General features: G+C 45.5%; 1 protein-coding gene across 3 annotated transcripts in view; it reads right to left on the reverse strand.

The window, feature by feature from the left end:
- Positions 1–676: 676 nt before the first annotated feature.
- LOC139254473 (voltage-dependent L-type calcium channel subunit alpha-1S-like) overlaps positions 677–12357 on the reverse strand; it is a 163535-nt gene continuing 151854 nt past the window's right edge. For all 3 annotated transcript variants that reach the window (XM_070873694.1, XM_070873693.1, XM_070873692.1), the window contains 3 exons: positions 7781–7875; positions 2593–2685; positions 677–1245 (listed from right to left, as the gene is read on the reverse strand). In XM_070873694.1, coding sequence (XP_070729795.1) covers positions 1036–1245; positions 2593–2685; positions 7781–7875 — 398 coding nt within the window. In that variant the 3' untranslated portion in view covers positions 677–1035. The remainder of the gene's footprint in view (positions 1246–2592; positions 2686–7780; positions 7876–12357) is intronic.

Consider the following 12357-nt stretch of genomic DNA (forward strand, 5'->3'; position numbering starts at 1 on the left):
ATGTGACACCCGGTGGCCAGGAATGGTTCTGGACGAGGGTTGGCTCCGGATAAGGGAGTTCTGGATAAGGGAGGTTCAACCTGTATTAGGACAGGTGACAGGGTAAGTTGTAAGGAGCGCCTTAAAGAAGAGGCGGAGAGGTTTAGGGAAGGAATTCCAGAGTTTAGGGCCTAGGTAGCTGAAGGCACGGCTGCCAATGGTGAAGCAATTAAAATCAGGAACACACAAGAGGCCAGAATTGGATTAGAGCAGAGTTCTTGGAGGGTTGTGGAGCTGGAGAAGGTTACAGAGCTAGGGAGGGGCAAGGCCATGGAATGATTTGAAAACAAGAATGATCATTTGAAAATCGAGGTGTTGCCAGACCAGAAGCCACTGTAGGTCAGCGAGCACAGGGCAATGGGTGACCGGGACTTGGTGCGAGTTAGGACAGGGGCAGCTCAAGTTTATGGAGGGTCGAAGATGGGAGGTTGGCCAGGAGTGCGATGGAATAAGATATGTGATTGGTCGTACACTGGGCACTGGCCAGACTCAACATGGACCCAGAGATGCTTCCTGTTCACCCAGATAAATTCCTCTCACTCCCCATCTGAGGAGCCAGAGTCTGGTTCAGAGGATGATATTACTGAATGTGATATTAAGGCCTGCGTAATTTGACAGACTGCAAACACAACTAACATCTAGTCAGCCACTTAGTATTTAATCAGCCTCGTTCACACTGACAAAATGATACAAAGCCGACACATGGTTGATGTAGGAACACAGCCTAACTACAAGGCCCGATTCGGCCAGGATAGAGTCACAGTAACTGTGCAGTTCTTCCAATTGCTCCTTCTGTTCCGGAGCTTCCATACGGCCTGCATTCCGGCACCGACTGTAGCCGGCTGAAATCTCTTGCATTCTCAGTCACCCCACAACCCTCAGCGACGGCGACACCAACTCCAAATACACACAAAATAAACTAGACAGTAACTAGGCTTTGTTGTTGGAAGGCGACTCCCTCCCCTCCTCCCCGTCGCTCGAGGTTAGCTGCCGGCGTCAGCAGCGGTCCGATGGCAGGTCCGCTGGGGCCTGAGGTGAGAGGTCACCTTCGGCTTCCGTCGCTACAAAGCGGCCATTCAGCAGGCTCAGCGCCGCACTCTCCAGCTCGCTGCGATCCATCCGACAAGCTGCCGCCATCTCGCGCACCGTCACTGCCACAAAGGCTGGGTCATGGGCCAGTTCCTCCAGGCCTTGGGCCTCCAGCACCTGGTCGGGAGAGGGAGAGGCATGAGATATACAACAGGCACTTCCCCTCCCCCACTGGCCAACTGTAGGGAGCGAGGGAAGGGGCCGGTTCCTCTGACCTCATGGAACACCTACATGCTGAGTTCAAAGGTCAGGGGAAATTAATCAAAAGGATCAAATTATGAGGACAGGTTGCACAGACTAAACTTGTATTACCTCGAGTATAGAAGATTTAAGGGATGATCTAATTGAGGTGTTTAAGATGATGAAAAGGAGTTGATAGTGTAGAGATTTCCTCTGGTGGGGGAATCCAAAACAAGGGAGCAAAACTTTAAATATTCGAGCTAGGCCATTTCGAAGTGATTTCAGGAAGTACTGACCATTTCATATTGCCCTCGGATACCCCGGGCTTTCCCCAGAGGGGCACAGCTGGGCATTATACTTGCAAGAGGACCAGCCCAGAGCTTGTATGTTAATGAGGTGGGTGGGGGCTTTTCCAACCTTTCCCTCCCACCCGCTCAATAACTCCCCATGACCTCTCACTGCGGCCTAGGCCTACCCAGATACAGGAGACCCCAAGAAACTGCCGCTGGTGTGTGTGACAAGCTCCTCCCCCCTCCGATCCAAGGACCCGGCAGCGGGGTGAAGAGGATTCCTCAGGTAAATAGAGATGAGTTTTTTGCACCGACCAGAAGCTCAAGCCTCGTGGAATGTGTCTGCTGCAGGGGGTGACAGTCCTTGCAGGGACAATGCCAGTAAACTGTCTGAATTGCCTTCTCAAAAGAGAGTCTCAGTAAAGATGGCCAAACAACATGGTGTTCCTTAGTAGAACTGAATACTGGGAGATCTAAATAATTAAGACCATGACGATTTTTACCAGAGATAAGATGGCCAACATTAAGCACTGGCTCAGGAGTAGCTTGTTTGTCGGATTTCAATACATCATGGAAAGTTCAAGAAGTTGGGGGAGTGAAAATTGGACTTGGTATGTCTATTGTATTTGCTTCATGGGTTCTTTGCTTAAGAATTCATAGCAACACATTGCTAGTAAGAACTAGTTGGTTTATTAGCAAAGGTTTAACAATCACACTACACATTACCAGTTCAGCCACCAGGCTCACAACCACCTGCCTCATCGTGGATCCCCTGAACCCAACTGGCTGGGGTTTTATTGAGTCGTGAACATCAAGTAACTGACTAAGATTGAGATGTGAGGGATTCTGGAAGATCTGGATGCGAGGGATTCTGGGAGATCGGGATGTGAGGGATTCTGGGAGATCAGGATGTGAGGGATTCTGGGAGATCAGGATGGGTTAGATTCTGTGGGAGATTGGGATGTAGGGTCGGTGTAGACTATAATGATCATACCTGTTGTACGAGGCAGTTGAAGAGGTACATGCTCTCTCGCTCATCGTTCTCCGTTGTGCCATGGAGTTCAGAGATTCCGCTCCCAGTTGCGCTCTGGGTAAACACAGAAAGATCTTCATATCAGAGTGAACGCTGAACGACCCTTCACTGAGCCCCTTGCCGCAGTATATCATACACCACACACTAGTTGCTGCATATACTTAAATCACCAGGTGTAGAGTGAGAAGCATGTCCTTTGATTGACTGCATGCTCCCAGCCCTCCCATGCTGCACTCGGATTCTGTCACTGGATGCACTATTATAGACTGACAATAGTGTCCGCTCGAAGGAAGGGAAAACAGCAGGGCCACTGCTTCACCATTTCTTTTTGCGCCTTTTACTGCAGTGTCATCAACACAGCTCTGCTACGTGTAGCTCGCTGGGGTTAGTGTGTGTGGTATACAGATACTGTACCCAGTGTGTGATATACAGATACTTTACCCAGTATGATTATAGATAGTACCCAGTGTGTGTGGTATACAGAGACTGTACCCAGTGTGTGTGGTATACAGATACTGTGCCCAGTGTGTGTGGTATACAGATACTGTACCCAGTGTGTGTGGTATACAGATATTGTACCCAGTGTGTGTGGTATACAGATACTGTACCCAGTGTGTGATATACAGATATTGTACCCAGTGTGTGTGGTATACAGATACTGTACACAGTGTGATATACAGATACTGTACCCAGTGTGTGTGGTATACAGATACTGTACCCAGTGTGTGATATACAGATACTGTACCCAGTGTGTGTGGTATACAGATACTGTACCCAGTGTGTGGTATACAAATACTGTACCCAGTGTGTGTGGTATACAGATACTGTACTCAGTGTGTGATATACAGATACTGTACCCAGTGTGTGTGGTATACAGATACTGTACCCAGTGTGTGTGGTATACAGTTACTGTATCCAGTGTGTGTGGTATACAGATACTGTATCCAGTGTGTGATATACAGATACTTTACCCAGTATGATATGGATACTGTACCCAGTGTGTGTGGTATACAGATACTGTACCCAGTGTGTGTGGTATACAGTTACTGTACCCAGTGTGTGTGGTATACAGATACTGTACCCAGTGTGTGTGGTATACAGATACTGTACCCAGTGTGATACAGATACTGTACCCAGTGTACGATACAGATACTGTACCCAGTATGCGATATACAGATACTGTACCCAGTATGATACAGATACTGTACCCAGTGTGTGGTATACAGATACTGTACCCAGTGTGTGTGGTATACAAATACTGTACCCAGTGTGTGTGATATACAGATACTGTACCCAGTGTGTGTGATATACAGATACTGTACTCAGTGTGTGACACAGATACTGTACCCAGTGTGTGTGATATACAGATACTGTACCCAGTGTGTGTGGTATACAGATACTGTACCCAGTGTGTGATATACAGATACTGTACCCAGTGTGATATACAGATACTGTACCCAGTGTGTGTGGTATACAGATACTATACCCAGTGTGTGATATACAGATATTGTACCCAGAGTGTGTGGTATACAGATACTGTACCCAGTATGTGTGATATACAGATATTGTACCCAGTGTGTGTGTGGTATACAGATACTGTACCCAGTGTGTGATATACAGATACTGTACCCAGTGTGTGATATACAGATATTGTACCCAGTGTGTGTGGTATACAGATACTGTACCCAGTGTGTGATATACAGATATTGTACACAGTGTGTGTGGTATACAGATACTGTACCCAGTGTGTGATATACAGATACTGTACCCAGTGTGTGAGATATACAGATACTGTACCCACTGTGTGGTATACAGATACTGTACCCAGTGTGTGTGATATACAGATACTGTACCCAGTATGATACAGATACTGTATCTAGTGTGTGGTATACAGATACTGTCCCCAGTGTATGTGGTATACAGATACTGTACCCAGTGAGTGATATACAGATACTGTACCCAGTATGATACAGATACTGTATCTAGTGTGTGAGATATACAGATACTTTACCCAGTGTGCAATATACAGACATTGTACCCAGTGTGTGGTATACAGATACTGTCCCCAGTGTGTGATATACAGATACTGTACCCAGTGTGTGTGGTATACAGATACTGTACCCAGTGTGTGATATACATATACTGTACCCAGTGTGATATACAGATCCTGTACCCAGTGTGTGATATACAGATAATGTACCTAGTGTGTGTGGTATAAAGATACTGTATCCAGTGTGTGTGATAGATACTGTTCCCAGTGTGTGGTATACAGATACTATACCCAGTGTGTGAGATATACAGATACTGTACCCAGTGTGTGAGATATACAGATACTGTACCCAGTATGATACAGATACTGTATCTAGTTTGTGAGATATAGAGATACTTTACCCAGTGTGCAATATACAGATACTGTACCCAGTGTGTGTGGTATACAGATACTGTACCCAGTGTGTGGTATACAGATACTGTACCCAGTATGTGTGGTATACAGATACTGTCCCCAGTGTGTGTGATATACAGATACTGTACCTAGTGTGTGTGGTATACAGATACTGTACCCAGTGTGAGATACATATACTGTACCCAGTGTGATATACAGATACTGTTCCCAGTGTGTGGTATACAGATACTATATCCAGTGTGTGAGATATACAGATACTTTACCCAGTGTGTGAGGTGTACAGATACTGTACCCAGTGTGTGAGGTGTACAGATACACTGGGTACATTATCTGTATATCACACTGGGTACAGTATATATATCACACACTGGGTACAGTATCTGTATATCACACACACTGGGTACATTATCTGTATATCACACTGGGTTAGGTTTAGGGTTAGGATACTGTACCCAGTGTCTGATATACAGATACTGTACCCAATGTGTGACAGATACTGTACCCAGTATGATATACAGATACTGTACCCAGTGTGATATACAGATACTGTACCCAGTGTGTGATATACAGATACTGTACCCAGTGTGTGTGATACAGATACTGTATCCAGTGTGTGAGATATACATATACTGTACCCAGTGTGTGACATACATATACTGTTCCCAGTGTGATATACAGATACTGTTCCCAGTGTGTGGTATACAGATACTATATCCAGTGTGTGAGATATACAGATACTTTACCCAGTGTGTGAGGTGTACAGATACTGTACCCAGTGTGTGAGATGTACAGATACACTGGGTACATTATCTGTATATCACACTGGGTACAGTATATATATCACACACTGGGTACAGTATCTGTATATCACACACACTGGGTACATTATCCGTATATCACACTGGGTTAGGTTTAGGGTTAGGATACTGTACCCAGTGTGTGATATACAGATACTGTACCCAATGTGTGACAGATACTGTACCCAGTATGATATACAGATACTGTACCCAGTGTGATATACAGATACTGTACCCACTGTCTGGTATCCAGATACTGTACCCAGTGTGTGATATACAGATACTGTACCCAGTGTGTGATATACAGATACTATACCCAGTGTGTGTGTGATACAGATACTGTACCCAGTGTGTGATATACAGATACTGTACCCAGTGTGTGGTATACAGATACTGTATCCAGTGTGTGAGATATACAGATACTTTACCCAGTGTGTGATATACAGATACTGTTCCCAGTGTGTGGTATACAGATACTATACCCAATGTGTGAGATATACAGATACTTTACCCAGTGTGTGATATACAGATACTGTACCCAGTTTCTGTGATATACAGATACTGTACCCAGTGTGTGGTATACAGATACTGTACTGTGTGTGGTATACATATACTGTACCCAGTGTGTGTGATATACAGATACTGTACCCAGTGTGTGATATACAGATACTGTACCCAGTGAGTGATATACAGATACTGTACCCAGTGTGTGACATAGATACTGTACCCAGTGTGTGTGATATACAGATACTGTACCCAGTGTGTGATATACAGATACTGTACCCAGTGTGTGGTATACAGATACTATACCCAGTGTGTGAGATATACAGATACTGTACAGTGTGTGGTATAAAGATACTGTACCCAGTGTGTGTGATATACAGATACTGTACCCAGTTTGTGATATACAGATACTGTACCCAGTGAGTGATATACAGATACTGTACCCAGTGTGTGATATACAGATACTGTACCCAGTGTGTGAGAGATACTGTAACCAGTGTGTGTGATATACAGATACTGTACCCAGTGTGTGAGATATACAGATACTGTACCGTGTGTGGTATACAGATACCGTATCCAGTGTGTGTGATATACAGATACTGTACCCAGTGAGTGATATACAGATACTGTACCGTGTGCGCGATATAGATACTGTACCCAGTGTGCGATATACAGATACTGTACCCAGTGTGTGGTTTACAGATACTGTACCCAGTGTGAGATATAGATACTTTACCCAGTGTGTGATATGCATACTGTACCCATGTGTGATATACAGTTACTGTACGCAGTGTGATATAGTTACTGTACCCAGTGTGATATAGATACTGTACTTTGTGATATACAGTTACTGTACCCAGTGTGATATACCTATACTGTACCCGTGTGTGATATAGTTACTGTACCTGTGTGTGATAGATACTGTACCCAATGTGTGGTATACAGATACTGTACCCAGTGTGATATACAGATACTGCACTCAGTGTGTGATATACAGATACTGTACCCCACGTGTGTTTAATTCGCAGAGTCTAAAGTTTCGATGAGATATGAAACATATGGAAGGATAGAAGTTGAACAATCACCAATGAGCCAGACTTCACCGACCCAGGAACTCGGTGATTCATTGGAAAGGAGGGGAGGGGAAAGCTGTCTGAGCTGGTGGGGTGGTGAGATGTTGGGCGCCCATGACAGCGTGTGGCCTGCTGTGGAGTGTGATGTGATGTCTGAGGGGAAGCGGCTGTCCTGTCGTGCTGCAGGTCCCAGCTGGCCAGTCTCTGTAAAGGTACAGTGCTGAGGCCTCGGAGGTAACTGTGAGTTCCTGCTGGTGCTGACCCAGGCTTTCAGACCCTACCTTGCCACCGCCCCATGATTGCCATGGTCATTCACATGGGCAGAGGGCCCCCCGAACCTCCCCCACTGTCCCGCTCTTGGTCACCGGTACCTCTTGGTCAAGGCTGTGCAGTGTCTCTCGCTTTACCCTCTTGGTTTCTGTGGATTGTGGGAAGGATTTCTTCTCTGGACACGTCATGTTGCGCTCTAGAGATGTCAGAGCAGCACACTGGTTAATAATCAACATGCAACACTGTTACACCATTAAACAAGGAGCTTCAAAAGAAAAGAAAGACTGGTATTTCTATAGCTCCTTACATGACCTCAGGACCTCCCAAAGCACTTTATAGCCAAATAAGTATTTTTGAACTGCAGCCACTGATGTAATTTAGGAAAGGTGGCAGCCAATTTGCTCACAGCAAGCTCCCACAAACAGCAATGTAATAATGACAATGTAATAATCTGTTTCAGTGATGTTGGTTGAGGGATAAATATTGGCCAGGACACCAGAGAGAACGCCCTTGCTCTTCTTCCAATAATGCCATGGGATCTGTTATGTCCACCTGAGAGAGCAGATGGGGCCTCAGTTTAACGTCTCATCCGAAAAGCGACACATCTGACAGTGTAACACTGAGGTGGCAGCAAAGATTTGCGTGCTCGTGTCTCTGGATTGGGACTAGAACCCACAAATTCTGACTCAGAGGAGAGGGTGCTACCACTGAGCCATGGCTGACACTGTCAAATGTGCGTTGGTGCTGGTCTATCAGTTCCCATCACACAGGAGATTTTGTGCAATTCATCATTGGAGAGGAGCTGTATCCTGCCAGGTCAGGGGCACTGGGAATGGAGTGGGGTCACTCTGTACCATCACCCAGGGGCACTGGGAATGGAGTGGGGTCACTCTGTACCATCACCCAGGGGCACTGGGAATGGAGTGGGGTCACTCTGTACCATTGCCCAGGGGCACTGGGAATGGAGTGGGGTCACTCTGTACCATCGCCCAGGGGCACTGGGAATGGAGTGGGGTCACTCTGTACCATCACCCAGGGGCACTGGGAATGGAGTGGGGTCACTCTGTACCATTGCCCAGGGGCACTGGGAATGGAGTGGGGTCACTCTGTACCATCGCCCAGGGGCACTGGGAATGGAGTGGGGTCACTCTGTGCCATCACCCAGGGGCACTGGGAATGAAGAGGGAGTCACTCTGTACCATCACTGGGAGGCACTGGGAATGGAGTGGGGTCACTCTGTACCATTGCCCAGGGGCACTGGGAATGAAGAGTAGCGTCACTCTGGCACTTGAACTGATGAACAAACTGGTTACAGTATTTTACAGCACAGGATCAGGGCATTCAGCCCAACTGGTCTATGCCAGTGTTAATGGCCCACATGAGCCTCCTTCCACCTTACTTCATCTAACCCTAGCAAAATATCCTTCTCGGGTTGAGCTTCACTCTCTTGATGCCAGGACAGCCCCTGACTGAACTACAGCGTCTTGAGCAAACCTTCATAGAATCATACAATGATATAGCATATTAAGGAAGCAGTAGAAAAGCATAATTCAATCAAGCAGAGTCAGCATGGTTTTATGAAAGGGAAATCATGTTTGACAAATTTGCTGGAGTTCTTTGAGGATGTAATGAACAGGGTGGATAAGGGGGAACCAGTGGATGTGGTGTATTTGGATTTCCAGAAGGCATTCGGTAAGATGCCACATAAAAGGTTGCTGCACAAGATAAAAGTTCACAGGGTTGGGGGTAATATATTAGCATGGATAGAGGATTGGCTAACTAACAGAAAACAGAGTCAGGATAAATGGGTCATTTTCCAGTTGGCAAACAGTAACTAGTGGGGTGCCGCAGGGCTCGGTGCTGGGGCCTCAACTATTTACAATCTATATTAATGAAGGGACCGAGTGTAATTCGGCCAAGTTTACTGCTGATACAAAGATAGGTGGGAGAGCAAATTGTGAGGAGGACACAAACAATCTGCAAAGGGATATAGACAGGCTAAGTGAATGGGCAAAAATTTGGCAGGTGAAGTATAATGTGGGAAAATATGAGGTTATCCACTTAGGCAGAAATAATAGAAAAGCAAATTATAATTTAAATGGAGAAAAATTGCAAAGTGCTGCAGTATAGAGGGACCTAGGGGTCCTTGTGCATGAAATACAAAAAGTTAGTATGCAGGTACAGCAAGTAATCATGAAGGCAAATGGAATGTTGGCCTTTATTGTAAGGGGGACAGAGTATAAAAGCAGAGAAGTCCAGCTACAACTGTACAGGGTACTGGTGAGGTCACACCTAGAGTACGATGTACAATTTTGGTCTCCGTATTTAAGGAAGAATATTCTTGCATAGGAGGCTGTTCAGAGAAGGTTCACTAGGTTCATTCCGGAGATGAGGGGGTTGACTTATGAAGATAGGTTGAGTAGGTTAGGCCGATACACATTGGAGTTCAGAAGAATGAGAGGTGATCTTATCGAAACATATAAGATAATGAAGGAGCTCGACAAGATGGATGCAGAGAGAATATTTCCATTCATAGGGGAAACTAAAACTATGGAGCATAATCTCATAATAAGGGGTCGCCCATTTAAAACTGAGATGAGAAGGAATTTCTTCTCTGTGGGTTATAAATCTATGGAATTCTCTGCCCCAGGGAGCTGTGGAAGCTGGGCCAATGAATATATTTAAGGCGGAGATAGATAAGGGAATAAAGGGTTATGGGGAACGGGCAGGGAAGTGGAACTGAGTCCATGATCAGACCAGCCATGATCTTATTAAATGGCGGAGCAGGCTCGAGGGGCCAGGTGGCCGACTCCTGCTCCTATTTCTTATGTTCTTAGAAGGAGACCATTCAGCCCATCGTATCTGTGCCAGCTCTTTGAAATAGCTATCCAAATAGTTCCACTCCCCTCTCCTTTCCCATAGGCCTGCAAATTTGTCCTTCAAATGTGTCCTTTGGCTGAGTAGTTGATAATGAAGAGGAAAGTCATGGGCTGCAGGAGGATATCAATCTACTGGTCAGGTGGGCAGAGCCGTAGCAAATGGAATTTAATTCAGAGAAGTGTGAGGTGATGCACTTTGGGAGGATAATAAGGAAAGGGTATACACATTAAGCGGTAGGCCACTTAATAGTGTAGATGAACAAAGGGACCTTGGAGTGCTTGTCCACAAATCCCTGAAAGTAGCAGGACAAGTGGATAAGGTGGTTAAGAAGGCATATGGAATGCTTGCCTTTATTGGCCAAGGCATAGAAGAACATAAGAACATAAGAATTAGGAACAGGAGTAGGCCATCTAGCCCCTCGAGCCTGCTCCGCCATTCAACAAGATCATGGCTGATCTGGCCGTGGACTCAGTTCCACTTACACGCCCGCTCCCCGTAACCCTTAATTCCCTTATTGGTTAAAAATCTATCTATTTGTGATTTGAATACATTCAATGAGCTAGCCTCAACTGTTTCCTTGGGCAGAGAAGTCCACAGATTCACAACCCTCTGGGAGAAGAAATTCCTTCTCAACTCGGTTTTAAATTGGCTCCCCCGTATTTTGAGGCTGTGCCCCCTAGTTCTAGTCTCCCCGACCAGTGGAAACAACCTCTCTGCCTCTATCTAGTCTATCCCTTTCATTATTTTAAATGTTTCTATAAGATCACCCCTCATCCTTCTGAATTCCAACGAGTAAAGACCCAGTCTACTCAATCTATCATCATAAGATAACCCCCTCATCTCCGGAATCAGCCTAGTGAATCGTCTCTGTACCCCCTCCAAAGCTAGTATATCCTTCCTTAAGTAAGGTGACCAAAACTGCACGCAGTACTCCAAGTGCGGCATCACCAATACCCTGTACAGTTGCAGCAGGATCTCCCCGCTTTTGTACTCTATCCCTCTCGCAATGAAGGCCAACATTCCATTTGCCTTCCTGATTACCTGCTGCACCTGCAAACTAACTTTTTGGGATTCATGCACAAGGACCCCCAGGTCCCTCTGCACTGCAGCATGTTGTAATTTCTCCCCATTCAAATAATATTCCCTTTTACTGTTTTTTTTTCCAAGGTGGATGACCTCACATTTTCCGACATTGTATTCCATCTGCCAAACCTTAGCCCATTCGCTTAACCTATCTAAATCTCTTTGCAGCCTCTCTGTGTCCTCTACACAACCCGCTTCCCCAATAATCTTTGTGTCATCTGCAAATTTTGTTACACTACACTCTGTCCCCTCTTCCAGGTCATCTATGTATATTGTAAACAGTTGTGGTCCCAGCACCGATCCCTGTGGCACACCACTAACCACCGATTTCCAACCCGAAAAGGACCCATTTATCCCAACTCTCTGCTTTCTGTTAGCCAGCCAATTCTCTATCCATGCTAATACATTTCCTCTGACTCCGCGTACCTTTATCTTCTGCAGTAACCTTTTGTGTGGCACCTTATCGAATGCCTTTTGGAAATCTAAATACACCACATCCATCCGTACACCTCTATCCACCATGCTCGTTATATCCTCAAAGAATTCCAGTAAATTAGTTAAACATGATTTCCCCTTCATGAATCCATGTTGCGTCTGCTTGATTGCACTATTCCTATCTAGATGTCCCGCTATTTCTTCCTTAATGATAGCTTCAAGCATTTTCCCCACTACAGATGTTAAACTAACCGGCCTATAGTTACCTGCCTTTTGTCTG

The sequence above is a fragment of the Pristiophorus japonicus genome, unplaced genomic scaffold (assembly GCF_044704955.1).
Source record: "Pristiophorus japonicus isolate sPriJap1 unplaced genomic scaffold, sPriJap1.hap1 HAP1_SCAFFOLD_547, whole genome shotgun sequence".
Taxonomy (NCBI): Eukaryota; Metazoa; Chordata; class Chondrichthyes; family Pristiophoridae; genus Pristiophorus; species Pristiophorus japonicus.